This window comes from Neopelma chrysocephalum, unplaced genomic scaffold, assembly GCF_003984885.1.
Source record: "Neopelma chrysocephalum unplaced genomic scaffold, ASM398488v2 Primary Assembly neopelma1_97, whole genome shotgun sequence".
In the NCBI taxonomy this organism is placed as follows: domain Eukaryota; kingdom Metazoa; phylum Chordata; class Aves; order Passeriformes; family Pipridae; genus Neopelma; species Neopelma chrysocephalum.
The window spans coordinates 4,860,708-4,884,238 of record NW_020897760.1 but is presented as its reverse complement, the minus strand read 5'-3'; the positions used below and the strand labels follow the sequence as shown (position 1 = coordinate 4,884,238).

The 23,531-nt window shown below is 43.2% G+C and overlaps 1 protein-coding gene across 2 annotated transcripts in view; it reads right to left on the bottom strand.

The window, feature by feature from the left end:
* Positions 1-298: 298 nt before the first annotated feature.
* LRRC8C (leucine rich repeat containing 8 VRAC subunit C) overlaps positions 299-23,531 on the bottom strand; it is a 31,596-nt gene continuing 8,363 nt past the window's right edge. The window contains exons 2-4 of one of the 2 annotated variants that reach the window (XM_027694385.1): positions 14,461-14,638; positions 8,898-9,039; positions 299-6,423 (exon numbers count right to left, since the gene is read on the bottom strand). In XM_027694385.1, coding sequence (XP_027550186.1) covers positions 4,153-6,423; positions 8,898-9,039; positions 14,461-14,471 — 2,424 coding nt within the window. In that variant the 5' untranslated portion in view covers positions 14,472-14,638 and the 3' untranslated portion in view covers positions 299-4,152. Of the gene's footprint in view, positions 6,424-8,897; positions 9,040-14,460; positions 14,639-23,441; positions 23,478-23,531 lie in introns of those variants that run through there. The other variant, XM_027694386.1, reaches the window with a different exon arrangement.

Sequence of the window (23,531 nt, the reverse complement as noted above, 5' to 3'; positions counted from 1 at the left end):
CTGGCAGGGCTCCCGGCATCCCCCTCAAGCCCTGGCAGAGCACAGGGACCAGAGCGGGGGAGCTGCTCCATCGGGGATGGCTTCTTTCCTGGCCATTTTGCTGGCTTTCAGAGTGAGGGGATGGAAGGAGGTGCACAGGAAGCGAGACTGTGCGACTGTAAATCCTGTCAAGTATAACGATGTTTTTTCAAACATATTTTCCTGATTTCCCTCCCAAGGGACCAAATCCAAAGTCTGATCTTTAGGTAACCCAGAAACAAAATGTTTCCCAAACAAATAATCACATTGCAGTCTGACATGGTCGTTATTACAAAAGAGCATTTTATTTCCATTTTTTTCTGGGTGTACTATATTGCAATGTAACACTATGCAGGTCTATTATCATACTAAGATTCTTGCTACAGAATTAAGATGTTTGTCCATTTGGTCAAATTTCAGAGTTTTTCCTTGGCATTCTTACAGGACTCATCACCACTTAAGCACATGAATTACTGAAGTACCAGAAATGATATGAGACTTGGAACAGGCGCTTTCCAATCAGAATTTGCAGAAGTTGTTGGGCTGGCTGGATGCATGAGGTCAGCACAAATATCCATCCTAATTCTGACAAAGGGGGAGATGCACATCTCACCAAGTAGATTTGCTTTTCAGGCTTAATGTACTGTTAAGGTTGTCTTCTTACTTTTGATGCAATCTTTGTCATTTCTGCTTCCATTACCAAGGAAGATTTTTATTATTTTTGAGCAATAGTGAAAAAACACTTTGCTTAAATTCTGGAATTGTCATACTTGTTAGGCACCTGATTAAAGTAAGTAGTTATATAAACTCTTTGTATATATACAAACCATGCCTAAAGTATTATCCACAAAATGTCCATCCATTCTAAGTCAAATACTATCCGTCACAGAAAAGTCTAGTATGAATTGTATGTGAATATACATATGAGCAGTACATGATTCACTGAGTAAATATGGCACTTTTACATATTTTCCTGGATGTCATACAGAATTAGGAAACAATCTTCTCTCAGCTGACATGTTTCTAAAATACTGTAATATGGGTTTGGAAAATACTCCCCAGATTAGACAGCAAGAAGTTTAGAAAAGTCAACAATGCAGCTACCTGAGTTTGTTTCATTAAGAAATTAACAGTAATGTGATATTTTATCATTCACTGCGAGCCTGAGGGTTGTCTACTCACAAAAGCCAAGCTGCCTAATGCTGCTATAGATACAACAGCACAGCTCTCCAAGCACGCGGCTCAGCAAGATGATGAACTGACCTAGCACCTCCAAAGTGACTTATCCCACTTTCTCCTTGCCCAGACTCCAGCTGCAGAATCCTGTCTCCTTGTTACTCCCACTCTAGTGTCCATCCAATCCTTTGGAGAGCTGATCCAGCAGAAAATTAGTCCCTTTTTTAAACTGGTATAGTTTTCTGCTGGTTTAAAAAGTTGATTTGTCCTGTGGAGGGATCAGACCAGCACCAGACCTGTAAAGGTACAGGAGAAGCAGCAGGAATGTGTTGGCAGGAACAGGGAACATGGGAGGAGGAGGGAACTGCCCCTTTTTTGTGGCAGTGAGCTGTTAGACTGAGGAAGCTGTCTCAGCAGACCAAACCCTTGGAGAAGATACAGTTATTAGTGCGAAAGTGCTTAGACCGGTATAGTTTATTCCTATCAAAGTGAATAAAGATATGCCAGCACAAGGCACTTTATACTCATGTAAGTGTGTCCACATGAGGGGTTGCACTGGTATAAATATAATCAGTAATAAATGAAACTCCCATATCCCCTAAGTGATGTACTTACAACAATGTCATAGAACAAGTCTCCAACCTTCAGTTATGAGGTGTGCATCATAACTTCCATTCAGAAAACAGACCACAAACTACACATGAAACAACATTAGACACAAAATAAATTAAGGATTTAAAATGCTACATCTAGGAATATAAAGACTTTTAAAAAAACTTTAAATGTAATCCCATATTTCAAATGTAAGTAAGAGAATTATACAGCTCCACCAATTACTTGGACATTTTGAACAGTTTACATTCATCAGGGACAACAGCACTTTGGTTTACATAATTAGGTTAATATGAGCAATGAAACGTTTCTCTCCCTCCCATTACATCAAAGTGAAATACATTTAGAATATATATACTGCCAAGCTGTTCCATTAAGTGCATTCCACACGAGTAAGAGTAGCTCTCGCAATGGCTACATCAGTTATAGGTCTTCCAACAGAACTAAATCCAACCCCTTTAAAAAAGCTTGATTTGATTCCTTCATGCCTGACCCATTTTTGATTAATCACATGGATCTTCTCCAGAACATATCAAAGCACAAAAAGTAAGTCTGACTTGGTACTGCAGCAAGCCCAAATACCAGATTGCACAGCACACCCCGGACTAATGAGGAAATTCTCATTGTAGCTTGTCTCCCCACCTTTTTAAGTCAGACTCTTAAAACAACAGTATGCTTTTGAACCAAGCTCAAGAACTCAGATTAACTGTAGCTCAAGACACGCAATGGCAATTAGAAAACATTAAGAGCAACCAATCTGACAACTGTCAATTATTTTACATAACTTTAAACAATCAGCAACTCAACCTCTGAGATTTACGAACAACACTGCCTCATAGAGAAACAAGTACTCATTCCTAGATATTCTTGCGAAACATTTATGCAGTGCCTGCATCTGACTCAAATACGTGTTGTTGTATAGGATGAAGAGATCTCCTCCCAGCAAAATATTTTACTATCATATGGTTATTTTTGACTAGCTTAAATTAGCTTGCAAACAGCACATCCCTGTCAAACCTGACTAAAAGAAATCAAATGGCTGGATTAAATAAACAGCTGAACATGGCTTCAGAGGATAAAGTTCCCAACCTGATGCATAATCATCAGAGATTATTATATAATTTTAAAAAGCAGACTTCCAACTGTATGATTTCCAATTTAATTACTATCTGGAAGATGAAAACGTAGCCTTCATCACTGTCCTTGGGTAGGCTGAGACTTGTGAGAAGTTAATATATTCATTTAATCTCATTTTTGCATATCTGCAAATGTTCCTGTGCTGAGCTTGGTTTTATGATATCCAAGTTCAATTAAGGAGCATATTAGATACTATTTCCTTGTCAGAAGCTTTACAAACTAAACGTGATTGCACTTTTTCTGGATCCCATTCCTGCAAGGTGCCAAGCAATCTGGTGGGGAAGTGAATTGAGGGGGGCAGAGGGCACTTTCTCTCTTGCAGGACTGGGTGTTTAGGGGAAGATGGGGTTTTTCAAGATAGCGTTTCATCTTGCTGGGTTGATGTTTCCAACACAGTGAGTTCATTCCACCCCTTCCATTCAAGTTAGTAGGAATCAGGCAGCTGCATCCCTTTGCACTGTTTGGAAAACCTTCAGCTGAGTCATTTTGGTGCTGATTCCTCTCTGAACTGTGACCTTACTCTTCCTGCACCAGAGAGGAAATTGTAGTCAGTGCCTCCAGCTTAGCACAGTGTATGAATGGACAGCTAGACTGAACTTGCCAAAAGGCTCTGAAGGAGTTCTGCACACTCCCTGACATCTATTAAAATATATAAAGAACCTTTTCTACTTGCTTTGATCATCTGAGAAAACCATGTAATAGTACAAAAAGGACTGTCAACCCAGATTTGATCTTGTTAGATGCTGAACACCTTCTACTGCCACTGAAGAAAAGAAGAAACGAGGCATTCAACACCTGCAGCACCACCTGTTGAAGACCATGTCCTAAGGGATTAACAATAACCAGGAAGACAATATAATCATCTATTACTAACTATGCAACCCAAAGCATACAGTTTAAACACAGTTTCCCTGGTGGGATTAGGAAAAGGAAAAAAAAAATCAGCAGATAAACCCATTTACTTTTACCAGTAAAAATTAAGTTACAGATGCCCTTGTTCTCAGGGCAAAACAAAAATATCTTAAACCAGTGAAAAAATACGAGAAAAATTTATTTAAAAATATATGTACTCCTTACTCCAAATTTGTTTGTACAGAAAGGATTTGAAAAAGAAAAAAATAATGACAAACTAAATGCATATTTAGAGTATGCATTCTCTAGAGTGTATTTGGTAGAAGTGTTATTTCTGTAAAACTGAGTGAGAAGAAGTCATTCAGCTTTCATTTGCTCCCTGACATCAGAAGGCAACGTTTCAAACAAGGTGTCCTCTACAGTGAAACCAGTCCGTTTCAGAGCTCTACACTCACCAAGCTCAGGTGGGAGGATTTCAAAGTGATTGCCTTTAATATCCAAGTAGGAGAGGAATACCAAATTACCAATTTTAGGTGAAAGGACTGACAAGTTATTTTTCCCAATTTTCAGAGTCTTAAGTTTTTTGCAAAAGTATAGTTCATCTGGCACGCTCTCCACTTTGTTGCAAGTAATGGAAAAGTATTGTAAACTCTGCAGAACTCCTATTTCAGGTGGGATAAAGCGAATGTCATTGTAAGACAAATCCAAGTATCTGATTTTGTTGCATAGGAATAGGTGGGACGGAAGAACCTCTATTTTGTTATGGCTGAAGGAAAGCCGCTCTAGACTAGTGAGTTTCTTTATATGCTCTGGGATGTACGTTATACTGTTGTACCACAGCTTTAGAATTGTCAATTTTCGCAGATGTTGAAAACTTACTATTTCTTCAATGGATTTGAGGTTGTTTTCCTTCAGATCCAATTCCTGAAGACTGAGGAGGCTGAAGACTGCATGAGGTATGCGCTCTAAATCACAATGAACCAATTCCAGCTGTGTCAGGTTGACCATCTTCTTCAAGTTGTTGAGCATCACTAACTTTGTGCCATCATTATGGATGCACAATTTTTGCAGGTGACTTGAAACATCGACTGCAGATTGTGGGATTTTGGACAAATTACTTTTTATGTAAAGAACTTTCAGGCTTTTCAGCTCCCGAAAAGACTCCAGTGTAATGTTTTTGGAAATATCGTGACTTAGGGAGCCAATTAAATGGAGCTCTTCCAAATTTCTGAGGCCATACATCCAATGTGGAAGTTCTCTGATGTCATCAAACTTGACGCTCAAGATCTTGAGATTCTCCTTCAGAAAAGCCAAGGCGGCACTGTGGATCTTCACAGAACACTGGTGCAATGACAGCTCCTGGAGATTGTCCAGCTGTGCAATGGTTGCTGGTATCATTACATTATTAATTATTTCAAGTTTTAATGACTGCAGCTCAGTAATTTCAAAAACTGTGTCTGGTAGTCCAGAAAGCATGAAAAGCTGTAGCTCCAAATGGCTATGGGAGTTTGTCTGTAGTCTCTGTCGCAGTTTATCTGCAGTCCACTCATTGTTTAGGTTCAGCTGTTTCAGCTTATTTTCACTGACTTCAGACAGGAAGACAGCAAACCGCTTGGAGTAGAGAGGATCATACTGATCAATCATATGAAGCATAAAAGCAAAGTCATTCTTGACATCTGGGATATCATCAATTCCCGTCTCTTGCCGAACATATTCAAAAGAATATTCTTTCAGTGAACGGTAGAACAACCAGTATAGTGTATAAAGGCATGTGAGGCCATAGATGCTTACAAAGCATAGGTAGCAGTAAGAAAGTTTAGAGAACAGATGTGCCATCGTGTGATTACAGCAAAAATTCTTGTATCCTGTCATGTCTTCAATATCAACATTACAGACTACTGTAAAATTAACTTCTGAGACAAGTGCTGTGTTGTAAGCAACAATAATAAGGAATTTAATTACCTTAAGCACAGTCTGGCGAACGTACATGACATAGAGTATATCACCCTCCTCGACATGCAGTCTAAATTTCTTCACCTTTTCAAACAGTGCTTTGGCCTGTTCACCTTCTTTCTTATCTAATGCCCCAGGTGTTCCCTTATCCACAACTAACTTCTCAGGGATTGATTTTAAAGACTGTGTCTTGACCAAAGTGCCTTCAGTGCTTGGCTGAGCAGTATTAGACTTGTTTATGTTGTTCTTCCTGTTATCTTTCTCTTCAGAGTCTTCCCCCGACACTTCGGATAAAGCTCTTGTTGTCCAGGGAGAATCAAAACATTTCCCAAGTATTGAAATGAAGTGTTCAATTTTGGAGCTTGATCCAGGGAATTTGAACCAGAAGTTACTACACAGCATGAAGACCAGTGTGTGTATAAGGACAAGGTAAGGGAAGTACTTGGCATACCAGTGCAGAGCCCGTTCATAACACACCTGATTTATAAAGCTGTATTGCTGAAGGTCCAAATCAGTCTTCAGTCCTTTCATTTCAACTGTAGCTGGAGGGGTGGATGGCTTCAGTGGTGGAAGGGGGGTTGTATCTGGGATTGTGTTAAACACATTTGAACTATTAGATTGGTTCTGGCAAGGCTGTAGGCGCTTTGGAAGGCATATTATCTTGTCTTGCATGACCTGAAACACACAAAAAGGTATCTTTTGAACTCATGTACAAACAATGGTGGCAGCACCAATGGGTAGCTGTCCTTGGAGTTCCTCCAGCTGTCAGGCATTCCTCCCCACAGTCTGCTACTTGGCCCCACAGGCTGTGCTATTATTATTATTATTTCCAACAAGACTCTTGTTCCATATGCCAAGAACTAGGTCACCCCTTTTTATCTATGGTTAGCTTTCCATAATTTGAATAAGAGCGCATTGAGACAATCCAGAAAAAGGACAAGTGTGTTTAATGATTCCAGAAAAGACCAGAGATCTCCTGCGTTGCTCTGCCCAGAGACAGACTGTTACTGCCAGGTGTATCCACCCTGGCTACACCATGTTCTGAGACAGCTTAGGCTTGAAAGGAGCACAACTGTATTCACGTGGCCATACTCTCCCACTGCGATGTCTTATAATACCAAAAAATGGCTGACAAGGGGATAATGTGGGCATATCTATGCTGGACAATTACTGAACTTCAGTCTTAATAAAGATAGGTAAGGATAATTCTTTGATGGCATTTGTATGTGCGTGGACATAAATTTTATTCAGTTTCTCATACATAAAACAATAGAGTCCTCATAGAATCATAGAATGATCTGGGTTGGAAGGAAACTTAAAGATCACCTAGTTCCAACCCCCCTGCCATGGGCGGGGACACCTTCCACTCGACCGGGCTGCTCAAAGCCCCATCCAACCTGGCCTTGGAGACTTCCAGGCATGGGATATCCCCAACTTCTCTGGGAACTTTAACCTGTTCCAGTGCTTCAACACCCTCACAGTGAAGAATTTCTTCCTAATATCTAATCTAAACCTCTTTCAGTTAATAGCCATTACCCCTTGGCCTACCACTATATGCCCTTGTAAAAAATTCCTCTCTATGGAGGACTTTTGTAGGATGGACTACACACTCGGGGAAAAAAATGTAGCTCTGTCCTTGAATCTGTCTATAAACAAAAAAAAAAGGCAAATTTCCTAATTTGGGCTGGTCATCCATGTTGACAAATGGAGGTCAGAGTGCCTTATGGGACCAATCACCCTTGGTGTCATTTGGGATAACAGATCTGAGTTCAATGCAAGGCTTTCTATAGGTCTGAATTTACAATGCTAATCCATGTGATAACGAGCTCTGTTTCTTGCCTTGAATGATTAACTGGGATTGGCCCAAACTAAGAATGTGTGTGTAGTGTAGATGTATTCTTTGACATCGTAGTTGTTGAAAGCACTAAATATAGGGTATGCAACAAGAGCTACCAAAATCAGATCCTCCTTGATGATCCACCCTGGTGCAGAGAGATGCTGAGATAAGATCACATGTGTTTTAAACAATATCAGTGCTGTAACTGTTGACACAGCAAAAACTCCTGTAGTTTATCTTTGTCTGTAAACAGTATTGTGATACACACTCTTACTTATACCTTGGATTCGTGGATCTGGCAATAAGTTGGAATAAAAACCCCCTATTATTTCAGTGTTTCCACACACTATTTTCCAGTGTGCTTTATTCAATCAAGTAGGTAAAGTTAAAAATAACAGATGATTTACTTCATGTGGTTAAGCAAACACGTAGCAACGAATGCAAAACTCAGCCCTACATAAAGAGATTTTTAAACATGAACATTGTATCTTTAAACTGAAAATACTTGTGAATGGAGAATACAGGCAAAACTACAGTTGATTTCATGTGAAAAATCCTGGACCATGTAAGTAAGCAAATTCCTCTGAAATAAGAGCTCTGTCAATGTGTCCCTTTAGTTCCATTTCAAAGTCATGCCAAGAAATGTTAGATCCATGTTTGAACCAGTTTGTAACTTTATATTTTTGTGGAGTCATCCCAAAAAGTACTTTTAATTTCTTTTCTGCTTTTGGCTCTTTAGCAAAACGTAACTAACAGTGATTGACAGTAATGTCAATTGTTAACTTGTAAGCATCCTCAGAGATGTTTTGGGATGGAAGAGATATAATATTAGCAGTGCATGTTGTTAACAAAATAAGCACATTCATTTCAATTCCTATGCTTCAAAGCATAAGGACAGAAAGAATATTAACAGTTGTCAAATAAAGAAAAATAGTAATTACAAAATTACATTTTTCAAACAGCAAAACGGTAACAAATAAGAACTTAAGTTGACCATGTTTTGTTATGCCAAATTGTGGTGAAAACACTGATCTAGGCACCAGCCAAACTAACAGCTCTTATCTTAGCTGGCGCAGCTCCATTCACTCTAGTGCAGTTCTGCTGATTTACAGCTGCTAAAAGTCTGGTCTGTGTTATTTGAGGTTGCTACCTAAACAGCTTTAATCCTGAGACCAGCAAATTTTTGCTTTGTTCATGGTGAACCCAAGAGATCAAACAAGATGGGACACCATCCTTACAAGGTCCTTCCTCATTTGTGGTGTTCTTTCACCACTGCTGAGCACCCGCCACGCCTCCGTCCCGTTTGATTTACCTGTAATGTGCACCCAAACACACCGATCATCAGCATGGCGACAGAGAGATAGTCCGTGAACACATCCCACCAGGGCTTCAGCACCCTGAACGCCGGCTGCTGCTCCGAGAACTGACGGAACTCGGTCACAGGAATCATCGTCCTGCAAAAGAGCAAGGCCAGCGCTCAGTCTCCTGCAGCTTGTACCCCTCATGCTGGGAGAGCAAGTACTCTCTGAGGTTTGAAAAAAAACCCCGCTGTAAATGAAAGTCCCAGGAGCTGGCACAGAAGTCTCCAGCTACTGCCCAAGCAGTCCCCCTGACACCCCACCTCAGAAGAGCTCATGCTGCCCCTATGCAGCTCCTGTGAGGAAGGGAGAGGACTGAGCTCCTGTCTATGGAGGCAGGCAATTCCTCCTCTGCACTGACTCAGCCATCTCTCATGGGTCAGGCCTTCTGCATCCCTGAAAATCAGCCGATTCTGTAGATAGAGATGTTCAGCTTTGTACACATTAGCCTTAATCTGAAAGGCCTGGCTGAAGTGCTTGTCCTGAACTCAAATTTCACAGGCCCTTTTAGTTATCATGTTTCATTCACTTCCATTTTATTCATAGTGGTTTCAAGGAGGTTTTGGAATATTTTTCTGCATACTCACTGCAATTTTAAATCTACTGTGTTTTGAGTGCAAGTTGCTAAAGTGCTTTAGGTAACCAAAATACAGGCAGATCAAGGGCTTTATCTTTGCCTCAGATGTCTAGGCTTACATCATCACCTCCTCTGAAAAATCAGCTAGCACATGAGCATGTACAGGCAAAGCAACTGATTTTAAAGCCTACAGCATATTGTGTAACTGAATCCCTGAGATCAAACTAGTACTGAAACTCCCTAGGAAGTTACAATGGAAAGATAAATTCGCATGGAAATGTAACAAAAATACTCCCAAGGGCAATTTACAAAATTTGTCCATTAACTAACATTATAAATGCCCACCACAATCACTTCATATCACGGTAATATTAGAAGTCTATAATCCTGATTCAGCTGCACACTGAGACCCATTAATGTTGGTTTGATGACATCCATCCATGCACACGCTTAATGATAAGCACACACTTGCTGATACACTGCCGAGCAACTTGGGGATTCAGTTCATTCAGAGCCAGGGATTGGGAAGGGAAGGATTCAAGCCCTAATGGCTGCAATTCATCTCAAGTGTACAGCCATCCTAAGAATTAATAACTGACCACCACTACACTGGCCATACTTGTGTGGAAGGATGCTCACTTTGGCACCTTCTCAGGTACTGACTGCTGTGTCTCTTCTTGCCCAGTTGATCCTCTGGAGATAATGCAGTCCCCAAAGGCGTAAGGTGATATCTGTAAATATCCTGGGGAAATATCAAGGTTGGGTTTGCAGCTCTCTGAGTGAGCAGCATAAAAACCTTTATTCCTTTCCCCCCTCTCCTCTTGCAACCCTCTCATGTTGCTTTAAGCACTGCTTGGTCAGACAGGAGAATCTCTCTCGGCCTCCCGCCCTTCCAAAAGCTGTCCCCAGGATGCATGCTACAATGCCAGATGGAATTGCACGCACCTCTTGCACGACTGGCAATCCTCAAGAGGAAAGCAGGCTGTCCTCCACAGCACCTCCAAATTAATAGACCATCAGTGAAAAGGATGGCAATGCAGGCCTGACTTCACACGGCCAGGTCAGGGGCTTGGCAGCATCCATGCCAACAGGCCTGAATTGCTGCAGTGCTGGCAGAGGAATGTAGCATTCGTTATCAAATGGCAGGCAGCCAGGAGCCACAATTCTGCTTTTTGTGTGCTTGTCTTGCAAATGTTAGCAGATGTATTAGGGAAGATATACCTCTACAGCAGAGAACAGCTGGGGTAGCTGCTGGGACAAATCTTTGTTGCCTTTCATTTTTCTTTTAGAAACAGTGGTGGAAAAAATGGATCCCATAAATTAGAGGTGCCTCATGTAGCTTTAAGTACATGCCCAGCACTCCTTCTGCTGAACTTCCGCTGGCAGCTCCCAGTGGCACATGAGCTGAAGAACATCACGCATGATCTCTCTTCCCTTCCTGTATGCATTTAACTGCCACTGGTAAGGAATTACCCTTCTCTTTTTTTATTTCCATATAAAATGCAGGTGACTGAATAGCTGCTGGTAAGCTTTAAATTTATTTTTTTCTATCAAGTATTGAAAAACTTAGAAAATTGTCAAAGGAATACACTAATACAAATGTTAGCTAAGCAGTTGCCATGCAACAGTCCTGCTCAAAGTTTTGTAACACATATATCACTGTTGGCTCAGGTTTTGAGGCCAGCTGGCTGACTGGAATGCCATCAGTACACCCAAGAATACCTATCAACAGATTGCTTTAAAATCACAACACTTTCTTCCCACCCCTGCAATAATGGCTTATGAGTGCTCTTTTGTATTCTGCTGCCACAGCCTCTAGACATCCTATTTGTAAGATTTTTTTCAAAAGTATAAACAATTTGAGTGTCAGGTAAAGACAAAATTATGTTTCCTAGAGTGGAGATTCTTGAGAAAACACAAGTGCTCACATGCACCAAAACATCTGGAGACCCAGGCCTTGCTGGTTAGACATCTAAGCAGCTGTGGATCTGAGCCACAGCGTTAGGAAAGCCGACAAAACTGAAACAGGGGCAGCGCCTGACAGCAGATGGGACTGGAAACTATCTTACAAATTACTGTCCAGGGACAGCTTTAAAGACCAAAAACTATTTTGGCTGTTGTTTTCTTATAGGTTTTATTATGTATTTTTAGGGGTCTTTGTTGTATTATATATTTGCTTTATTTCTTCTAAGTGATATGTGGGGAATTTAGATGAAGGCAGATAGTTTTGGGTAGCACACATGCTGCCCTGATCCCCTGCATAGTGTGACTCCTCATTAGTAGAGTGCACATACTGTTACCCTGATTAATGGGCCAAGCAGAGGGAGAGCTGCATCTATCCTAGAAAACCTATCTCTGAGGGTAGAAGGTTTGCAGTTCAACACCAGACATCAAAATCTGTCTGCCACTAATGTCTTCCTCTACTGCAAAAGAAAGAAAACAAACGTTACTGAATGATGGCAATAGTACTGCACATAATAACAGTAAATAAACCAGTAATGTCTAATGACAGATGATATTTTTTAGCTTCAGGGAATAAAGACATTCATGAGAAGCTTTAAATAGAAACTGGATGTGAAGAAGTAGGACAACCATTTCCCAGCACTCACTGGAGGAACCCTATTGCTTCTCCCCTTGCTGCACTAACAGTCAAGAGAAAATGCTGGAAAGCAGTGCAAAGCAGTCTAGGCCTACCAGCATTGCTGGCATCTGCATGCAAAACAAAATGACACCAAATCCCTTTTCATTTGTCTCCCACTTCCCTCTAGCTTCTTTTCCATTCTGGCCTGTCCAGTGACTGAAAGGACATCTATTAGTAGCATCTCTGAGGCCTCAGAAAAGACACAGCAGGTCCACATAGCTCAGAGCAATCCTGAAAAATCCCTCCTGGACATGTCCAGAGTCCGGCTCTTCCTCACTGCTACACCCAAAGCTGCATCACTGCCACACTCATCTATAATCACGCACAAACCTGGTCTGCATGACATAAAGTGGTTCAGTCAATCATCAATTTCAGCAAACCAAAACAGGGGTGCTAAAAAGTCACACTGCAGTCCAAGTCACAGCAATCTCCGGGACAGTACACCATCTACTGTAGTTTCTTATCTCTTCTTGGAACAAGAAGATAGAAGACAAGGAGCTCAACCTTTCAGCTGGTGCAAACTAAGACAGCATTACTAATTTCAGTTCAATCATATTCAAAATGATATTTAATTGCACGATACATTGTAGATAAAATGTGGAGTCTGACTTATTGTTAAATATTATTCTAACCGTCTTTACTAGAGTTCTAAATATTGGATTTTTTTTCCAATTAAAATCAGAGCATTTTTTTTTCCTCTTGCATTTCTAATAATTCTCAGTCTCTAGAGGAAAGAAAACCGTACATGAGATAAATCATCTAGTATTCAGCTACCAGAAGGAAATAAAAAAGGAACTTGGATTAAAAAACAGTTGAACTGGCTGTTAAGCAACGCTGCAGAAAAGAGCTGTGAGTTTGCCAGATCAAAACCCCACCAAAACAACAACAAAAAAACCCCAACACCCCCCCCCAAAAAATCTGAGAGGAGAGAAATTAGTAGGGTTTTTTACTGTAATTTTAAAATTTCTATGAAATGTAGAAAACTTGGTGAGTGAAAATGAATTTGTCATAATAAGATGAAATATTTGAATCCAGGTGCAAGTGTGATACCTATTCCATCAGAAAACCTATCCTGTAGGAAGCAGCTAATGCATGGACAATTAGGAGTGAGACACAACAAATTAATGTGACCTAAAAGAGCTAAGGAGAATAAATAGATCCAAGTGAAAGAGAAAAGTATTGGAAAAAAATTAGACAATAAATCAAGAGATCGAGTCAAAGGATGATTGTGAAACGGCTGCACTGTGGAGCAAATCAGCTTCTCAGCGATTGGTTTACATCAGAGAGAATAAAGGAAAGCAGGGGGGACAGTTCAGAAGTAATGACGGCTCTTGCCAGTGCAGCTAAAGAGAAAAACGAGGCACCAGGCAATCCACATGATGTGCACTGCAGAATACAAAGGAAATCAATTCATGAGCTTCCTGCCCAGTGGGAGCTCAGCGGGTGCTCGGGCGCAGAGCCCGGGGGGTTTCTGGGCAGGGACCGCCTTTGCAGCGCTGGTGCCAGAGGGGCCGAGCGGCAGGGCCGGGCCAGCGCTGTGTCAGCAGGGCCTCTGTGCCAACAGCCCCACAGCCACCAGCGACAGCAACCCAAGGGCCCGGCCCTGCCCCGCCACGGCACAGTGTGCCCAGGCTGGCACTGCTCACTGCCGGGGCTCCTCAGCAGTGCTGTCACAAGCAGTGCTGTCACAGCACAGCCAGCAAAGCCCCGGGGACAAACCCTGGCCTTGGCTTCACGGGTAGGCACTGTGAGCTGCTCACCGCGGCTCCGTGTCCACCCTGGTTCTGTGCCCTGCCTTGCAGCAGGACACAAGGGACCCCAGTCAGAGACAGGGCCGACCGTGCCAGGAGGGCAAACACTTGGGGACATGAAAGGTGAAACACCCCCTCATCAAGCTGTATTCATCTTGCATCTTGGGAGACACTTCACAAAACAAAAACATTAATGCTCAGAGAAGTGTCCCTGTGGTACTACTGTGAACAAAACCACTTCTGGTTTCTAGCACCTTCCAGGCCCCAGGCTCAAGCTATTGCTAGGTGACAGTTGCTATTTTTAAGCGGATTCTCACAGAGTAACTTCATTCATTTCATGGAGCGTAGCTGTGTGGACTGGCACCAGCCCCCAGCAGAATTAGAGGGTACATGATGCTGTGAGTGCTCCATCACTGGTGAACAGCACCGTGCCTCTCCCACTCTGCCTCACCTCAGCTTTCAAGGTATAGACTGCAGAGACACGGCATTAAAAAAACACACTGAGCAAAACAGAAGGGAGTAACTGGGAGGCTCTGCCTTTATCTCACCTGCGGCACATCTCACAGCACGCATTCCTCACTGAGGCAGACTCCCACCACCCTCGGTATCACCCGTGGACAGCAGCCAGACAATGCCCTGGCTATGGCCTCCTTGCCCAGCAAAGCCCAAGGGCCTCTCTCCGTGCCTTGCTGACCCTCATGTCACAGAGAAGCAGAGTCACTGCTGCTTCATGTGCTCAGGCAGGAGACCAGGACTTCCCAGAGCTGTGTTTGCCAAGCTACAGGTATTTTCACCAGAAATCAAGCCCTCTGCTATTTTGTTCTTCCAGTAGTAAGGTTACTCAAGCATGTCACCATGCGTTGAAGTGATCAGTGTCATCCATTGCTTGCTTTAGGGGAACGACCAAAGCTGCGCATCAGAATCAGGGCCCCTGAATGTTGGACAGGCAACTAACATCCAGAAGGTACTGCTTTGACCGGGGCAGGCTCTGAGGCATCAGTACAAATTACACATCAGAGGGAAAAATGAGGAGGAATATAGCTGGAGGAGAGAGAAATAGCGATGTTTCAACTGCGAAGCACAAAAAGTTGGTGAGATTTCTAAAGCTGACTAGAAAATATGTTTAAATTATAAGCCAGCTGACATTTAACCATATTTTCCTGACATCTGATCAATCCTCTTCAGATGTAGGATCAGCACCACCATCTCAAGAGCAGCACAGAGTCTAATCAAACCCTAGATGGTATGGACACAGCCCTGATCACCACTAGGGAAGATACTTTCCCCTTGGCATGTTTGGGCTGGTGGCTGCAGGACCACAATCGCAGTCCAGTTGAGTACAACAGGAAGCTTCGGTCAAGGCTGAAATGTCCTCAAGAGCCAATTCAGACTGGGGCTGCTTGGTCTTTTACACCAGAGATCTACTGAAAGGAGAAAAGGCTAGGCAAACCCTGCCCTCCTGGCTGTTTTAAACATACTGCATATGCTAGGATAAATTATGAAATGCCTTTTGGGAATAGCACTGCAGGAAGGTCTTTGGGTTGGTTCCCATACATGATTTATTGCATATTCATCTTCATTACATTTAACTTGTGACCTGGCAGCAGGGACTCAGCAGAGCCCAAGAGCTGTGGCCACATGTGCAGGGACTGCATGCCAGTGGGTTTTGTTTTACACAGGACATGGCACTGCACACCCTGAACACCACAGCCCACTGTCCTTGGTTGTGAACATTTGTTACTCTGCACAAATACCATGAAGTTACCTTTAAAGTGCTCTGTGCTGTTTGGCCTCGGCTGCCATGGGCCAGGAGGTGAAATCAAGCTGGAGTGCTTCTCAGCATGGGGCCTGAGGCTGCAGTGAAACAGAATTTTCCATTCCTATTTTACCTGATTTCGAACTGCACACTGAGACAGGTAAATATGCAGGGGTGAGGGAGTTTTGCAGTCAGGTTCAGGTGATGTATTCTCAAATAGACTATTTAAACAAAATCACTGGTCAGTGCAGAGCCCCAGAGCTTAGAGCCACAGTCTCCTCTAGTCAGAGCTGATAGGCACAGCCTGGCATGAAAATGGCTTGGTGCTACTATCATCAGTCATATATTCTGTTGATTATATCTTTGCCAAATTTGTATTTTTAGGTGTGACTGGGTCCCCAAAATGACCATAAGGAGAAACCTGTGTAATTTTAAAACAAAATTTGAACCAAGATCTAGCCAGCAATTGTTCAAACCACTCTAGAAACAAGATTAGGGGAACAACACTGGATGTCCACACTACAAAACTTGTGGTCTCCTTATTTAAAACTTCCCAGACCCCCCATGCCCCAAAATTTGGCCTGTGTACCAGGAACGCAGTTTTTACTGCTGTGTGAACAGCTGCCTATAGCTGGATAATTTATAAACCTTTGGAAACTGTGGGTTTGCATCTGTCCTTTGATCTTAGCAGCTGAACACTTCAGCATACGTCCAGGAGCCCCTCACAGTTCCTGGCATTGCCCATGCTGGCACTATAGATGACAGACAGCAAACCTGCTTCACTTCATCACCTAACCAGGAGAGGACTAAAAGTGGACCCAGGGACAAGACACCAGGTCTGGGAAACTGAGATTAGACTAAGGAGGAAACACGATGATAAGGGCTGGAATTAGTAACTCCTAATTCCCGAGAGGTTGATGTTCCTTCCTTATCTGTGTATTCTCACACACATTGTACACGCAGTGAAATAACTTCTGAACTACCCTGACATTCAGTTTTGGTAGTTATCTTGCTATATGGTTGTAATGCCCAGCATTTTGGTAAGTGTAGGTGCTTGGTCAGTTCCCATGTAACATACAATAATACCTCTGCTACTGACTTCTCCCTGTATTTGAAGCATTTCAGGAGACCAATTTCCCTGCTAGGCTTTATTGCCTTTGGTGTTTCCTGTAATATAAAATTTAATTTAAAAAATAATTTAGGAAAAGGTAAAAATTTTTTGCCTGGAAAAACTACTTTGAACATTGGCTCCTGTTGCCTCTATTTCAAAGATGATGGCTTACTTCTTGTTCCGTTGACTGCACCCAAGATTTTCATAGGAAGAAATACCATCATTCTGAAGTAAGAAATACAAACAAATGATGCTGTTGCCTAAACATAAATCCCATGTTAAGAAACTGGAACAACATTAAAAACAAACCATTTTCATCCAAACAGTTATTTTTAAAAGTCTATGTGTTTACTGTATTTTCAAACAAGTTCATCTCCTTGAGGCTGAAGCTGGTGAGGAAATGTGACCTAGAGGAACAACAGAGCGTGAGTCAGGAGTTCCCACTGGGACATGGCCATGGACAGCCTGTGCACGCCACATCAACCAGCCATGCCATCATTCTCCAGCTGAAAAACAGAAAGGTATCTACTTTCTTTAATACCTTTGGTGGGAAATATGAATGAATAGTACTATAAAATCATAACATGCTGCTTTTTTCAGTTTTCTGCAGTGGCTGAGTCTAAATTGATAGCATGTCAAAACTTCCCTGTGAAGCCACTGAAGTTAATTTGATTTCATACTACACATCGCCAAAATTACATGTCCCAGGTGGTACTAGTTTACAGTCTGGGGAACAGACCAAATACAATTAGCTCACAGAAGACATTATTCCAGTACCCACAATTTGGTGGTCCTGCAAAACCTGTGCAACCCATGCAGTGTTCACAAGGGCTGCACATGCCCCGATGATGATGAAAGCAGGCTGGCCACGATCAGACTGTCCGCTGCATGACAGCCACTCAGTGTAGCAATGGGGTTTCATTGCCAGGTGCACTGACAGGAGATGGCTAGGTCGTGCCACCTGAACTCCAGCAGAGTCACAACCCCTCTACTGGAAAACTGCCCTCCATTATGCCAACTGCCACAGCCAAGCTTCCCCAGAGCCCCAGCTCCGCAGGACCACAACCGTGGGCAAGACATCAACGAATCACCGGGGATTTAGTGCTTGAGGAAACTGGAAAGGGTGTAACTTCCAGAAACTTGCTGAATACCTAGTCTACTCTTTTCCCTCTGAGCTACTAAGGCACACGCTGCAAGCATCCAGTGTGTATTTAGGTTTCAGCTGCCCCTCTGCCTAACAGCCGGGAGGGAGTGTAGTGGATTCAGAGGCAGCAGTGAATCCCCTCTGCTCTTGGTACCATCTGCTGTGGCAGTGGAAGCTCAAAGACCTGAATCCAGAACTCAGAGGAGACATAAGGGACACAAGGAGGAGACATAAAGGACATAAAGAGGAAGTACCTTTAATAAACTGCATTTCAAAATATATGCTGCAATTTCCACCTACATATACAGTAAGTGCTGCTTTGGCAACGAATCCCAGACAATAACCTTCTTGTTTGTTCCAACTGAGTCATAGCACTTTTTCATGTATTACACACCAAAAAGACTTCCTATTGTCAGCAGCTCTTTGACTTCAACTTGGTTGGACTGAAGACAAAAAAATATTCTGGGCTAGATTCTGCCAGATAAAATCTCAGTGAAATCAAGAGGAATTCTTTCCGTACCAAGCACATGGGCCTGTGTGGAGATTTGGCTTTGCTGAGCTATTCGTCCAAAACTAAAGTACACTCCATGCATTTCTATGTCAAAGACTACTTCAAAGGCAACACTAATCATTTTTCATCTCTGGGAGTAACATTCTTAGTTTATCAGGGCTATCGTTCAAGCTGCCAGCCCTCTTTCCAGAGCTGCAAAATGGTTTTAATGCAAGTGTAAACCTCTAACAGCAAACCAAAGCACTGAGCGAGAAACTATCCAGTAAGTGATATTTTGGTACTCCTGAAATATGTTTAAATGTTTGAGAAAAGTAAATTCACATCATGTTTTAATCAAAGTTATGCCATGTTTTCCACAATTTTCCAGTATTTAACATACTCAGATAATGAAGACAGAAACAATGCCATAAATATCATGGGACAGGCAATATTACACAAATCAGTGCTATTCCTCATCAAAGGAATAATCAAGCACCTCAGGCTAATACAAGTGCTCATATTAAAAAATGTTTAGCTGATATAATTAAAAATTAATTCCTAATTGGGACAGGAAGCACAAAAGCTCCATTCTGAGTCTTAAGCAGCTCAACCATCTGACAAGTTAGTTAAAAACATTTTATGCAGTGATTGAGCCAAAAACATTAAAGAAATGCCTGTTTTCATGATTTGTGAGACTTTTCATATAAAGAATCTTTTCTGCTCCCACTTGCATGCAACACAAAAGAGCTTTCTAAACTTCACGATAGTCTCATAATACACATCTCCCTCCCAAAACGCCTGGATAAACATGCAGGTATTCTCAGCCTGAAACAGCTGATGGATTTTCTTCCCCCAAAACCATCCTTCGTGACAATAAAAATAAAGCTCATGGTCTCACCATACTCCTGAAAGAAAAAGAAAGCCTAACGTAGATAAATTCAAGTAAATAAACTGGATGTGACATACACATACTCAAACACTAACAGCTATAGAAACAGAACTGCTCTTCATATAAGATGACTTTTAAAGATCATAGACTGGAAAACCAGAACTACCTAACTAAATTCTGTACTGGACTTTTTCAGGACAATGTCCAGCCATGGACCACCAAAGAGGGATTAGCTCAAACCTCGTTCCACCAAAGAGTCTGTTGATGCATAATAAAACAGAAAGAAAGGCTGTTTCCATCAAGCCTAAACTTTGTCAGATCAAAGCAGTTGCTGGGGGGGGATTCTGACAACGCAGGTGTATAGATCTTTGAAATTATGTGATCATGGGTAAATGACTGCAAAGAACAAATACTCTTTTTAATCACATTACACTTAACAAAGGGTTTTTCCGAGAATACTGTCTGTGAACACTGGTGAAAACTATCTAGCTCTGAGACAGCTCATCAAACATTCACATTAACTGGAAAATGAGATCTCTAATAGTCTCTGCTCAGAGCACCCAATCTGCTTTCTGACAGCAACCTGCGCTTCTGAGCTGTTGCATTCTGCTGTAAATCACACGTGTACCAGGATCTTACACTGCTGCATGCTCGGGGCAGGGCTTGACCTGTGCTGTGCTTTACCATGTGCTCCAGAGCAAGCAATTGGTCCAAACTCCCACCTTCCTTTTAGTGATGAGTAAATAAAATCAGAAATGTTCTCAGCACTTCAGCAGTCTTATTGCTGGTTTGTTGAAGTTAGTATTCCCATCAATACAAAATCACTGTGTACTACTGCCATTGCAGGGAGATGTGAGCTAGCCACCTCCATTTTCAGCAGATCATAGGTTAAGCCAGGATTTGAAATTGATATAAAAGGCTGGATTTTGCTCACCTGGAAGTCAGTGGAAAAGTTAAAGTTTGACAGAGAGAAAAATGGATTTTTAATAGCACTGTACAGGACCAAATGTTTTTACATATTCCAGTTCAAATGTAGTGGAACTTTATACATTTGCTATAACAGCAGTGTTAGCAAATTTCCATGGAGAACCATGCCATCCTGGTCTTCAGGGGAGGCCTTTGTTTTACTTTAAAACCAAGAAAAAACATGTACTGTATCTTAAGGCAGGATTCTCCCAAACAAGTGGAAAATATGCAAAGCACCTGCATGGCATCATCCTACCTTTTAAAGATCTGACCAGATCTGATTGTAAATCAGTTCTTCATGGGAGGAGGAGACAGTGCGCTCAACCTCTATATTGGAAAAAAATTCTGAAACAAGCCTCATCCTCGTCCAAACCTACAACTCTCTGGATGATATGGTTGTAAAGTTAATGCTGTGTCTGATTAGCTACTTGTTTCAGGCACCAATATGTAAAAAGAATACAGTGCAGGAAAGCTGATTCAGGGTCTGCCAGGTTTAAAGACAGCTCTAAGACACTTTGCCTGCCTGGGATGGGACTGCCCTGTGTTATGAATGAAAGCAAAGGAACAAACAGCATACACATGGCTAAGAGGCTGAATCAAACCTAGTATCTTCCTAGTGGAAAAGAGATCCTAGAAACACAAACCTCAGCAAAAGTCATTGCATTATTGCTTGAATTTGCATCAGAGTTTTGTTGCACAAAATCCCTGAGCAAACAGCTAAAGGATGAAGAAGAAAGTTTCCATTATGTTGAGCATGTAAAATCCAACACTTGTTAAGATTCTTCTGACAAGTCATTTTGAAGGAGAATGGCTTCTTTGCTTTACTAAGTAAAGTTTTAAAGCATTTTGAGGTTGTTTTTTTTTCTTCTGAGGTCAATTGTTTAATTTTCAGTGTTTTCTTTACTATATAGCCTCTCTCCTGACCTTCACAACTCTGTGACAATGAGGACAGCATCTTTTCAATAAATTTTCTCCAAGAGGAAAAAACTATAAAATTAAACTCTAGCTCCTGTTATTGTGAATTGTTTGGGTGGTAATAGAATTTTTGTTTTTACTTTCCGCAGCACTCAAAAAGCCTTGGGCTGGGAAGTGCCTTTCTGGTGGTGAATAGGGGCCACTTCAACCAGTTGCAACTGAGGTCAACGGACAATCAGGGGAACTGCTCCTCCCAGCACTCTGACCCAGTTCATTATTTTGGGTCTCGCTGTGTTGTCACTCTGGTGCTAAGGCCACCTGAGTATTGTTTAACCCTCGGTACTGCCCAGCCCGGATACCTCCCCCCTCTTGGCTGGAGCTCCTTATTGTGGACCTCAAAAGCCAGACACCGAGGTGGGATGAGGCTGCCTCAGGAAATCAGCTTGAACTGGTACAGGAACTGACTGCAAGACAGCACCAAGCACCAAGGCAAGGAACTTGTGAGAAGAATTCAGCAGTCTCTGGTTTTGTTTTTTGCTGAAAACCAGCACTAGCCTTTTCCAATCCTGGGCATACAAAGCAACTAGATTTTTAGGCTTTCCGTCAGAAAGCTTCTTTCTAAAAATGCGTACAAGACTAAGTAATAACAAATAAAGCACACAAAGTTATATTATGGTAAAACCTCTAGCAGGGCCTGCTAGTATTCAGAGTGGAAGAAAACAGCATCACGGCTGCCACAAATTTAGCAAACTCATAAAGCAACTGGAAAAGGAAATGATTCAGAAACCACAGGTGCTTAGCACCAGGCTGCTGCGCCTTGCTGGCAGCCCTGGGACACAGGCACTTGTGAGACAGCAGGAATCCAAGGCCAGGTTAAAATTAGGGATCAACTCGGAACTGTGCTCAGCCCAGCTCTCCATGCTGATCTGCACCACAGGAGAAAACAGGTTTTTCTAGGCAAAGAGTGAACCCAGGGGAGTGAGAGCTACCCTCCTGACTGCTTTCATCATGCCAAAAAGAAAAGTAAAAGCAGGTCTAATATAGCCAGGGGGAAGAGAGGAAATATACTTAGCTGAATTGGGAAGGGAGATTTTTTTATTATTATTTCCAATGTTGCAATGTTTTTCTTAACTATCTTGCAAAGCACCTTTCTTTCTGCCTGTCCAATCTTTTACACCATCATTCAAGCCTACAGTGCTCTGTGGGAGGAAACATGTACGTGGGAGTCTTCAAATAGTGGTGCTTATAATACTGAGTCTCTCCTAACTGGAAGCAGTTATTCCAAGAGTAAAGAAAATTAAAAAAACAAGCCATAACTAACATTCTTATCTGAGCAACAAAATTCCTCATTTTTAAACACTTTCATCCTCATGAAATACTGGCAGGATACATTCAGCGGTCTTTCATAAGCCTCTCATTTTGCTTGGTCAACTCTTTCCAGTGAACTGGACAAACCGCGTTTCGTGAATAATGAACAAAACTGCCCATCACTCCGCGACAAGGCAGAGCCCGTTTCAAGGCGATTTAAAATCAGGACTTTTTTATTTATTTAAATCTCTTCACAAACAGAGCCATGGACGGCGGAACCTCGCAGTGCCACCGGGGCTGCGCTCCCCTCCCGGACCCGCCAGGACCCTCTGCTCTCGGAGACGCTGCGCACCCCCCGCCAGTCCCCGCGGCTGGACCGCCTCCTCACAGCGCTGCTCGCATCCTCCCCGTAACGCGGGTTGGTCTGGGGCTTTTTTTCGGGGAAGATACCGCCAAGGGCTTTCCCCGAGCCGCCCGTCTCCACGGCGACTGTTTCCCTTCGCCACCGCCCCCTTGCCGGCCCCGCTCGGCACCGGGCCGCCGCCCCGCGGGGCACCCCCGGGGCCGCCCGGCAGCGGAGCGGCCCTGCCCAGTAGGGATGTGGTGGGATGCATGAGGAGTGGGGCTGCTGTGACCGCTTCCCGGCGCCCCTCCACGGGGGAGGAGACGGCGGCGATCCCAGATAAAGTTTGGCTCCCCCGGCGCTGCCCGGGGATGGGGGCGGCACCGCCGATGCCGCCGCGGGCAAAGCGGCGCCCCGGCAGCCGCGGGCCGGGCCGGGCCGGGCCGGGCCGGTCTCTTCTCTTCCCCCCGCGGAGGCGCAGCGCCGAGCCGTGCGGGGCGGCTCCGTCCCCGCGCGGCCCCCGGGGCCCCCTCCCCGCAGCGATGCCCCGTCCCCGGGCGGGCAGCGCAGCGCCCCGGGAGGGGCAGCGGGGCGCGGCAGCGCTTACCTGGTGCGCGGCCGGGCGTGGGGCGCGGGGTCACGGGCGGCGGCCGGGCGGGAGCGCGAACATCCCGCGGCGCTGTGCGGGGCTGAGCGC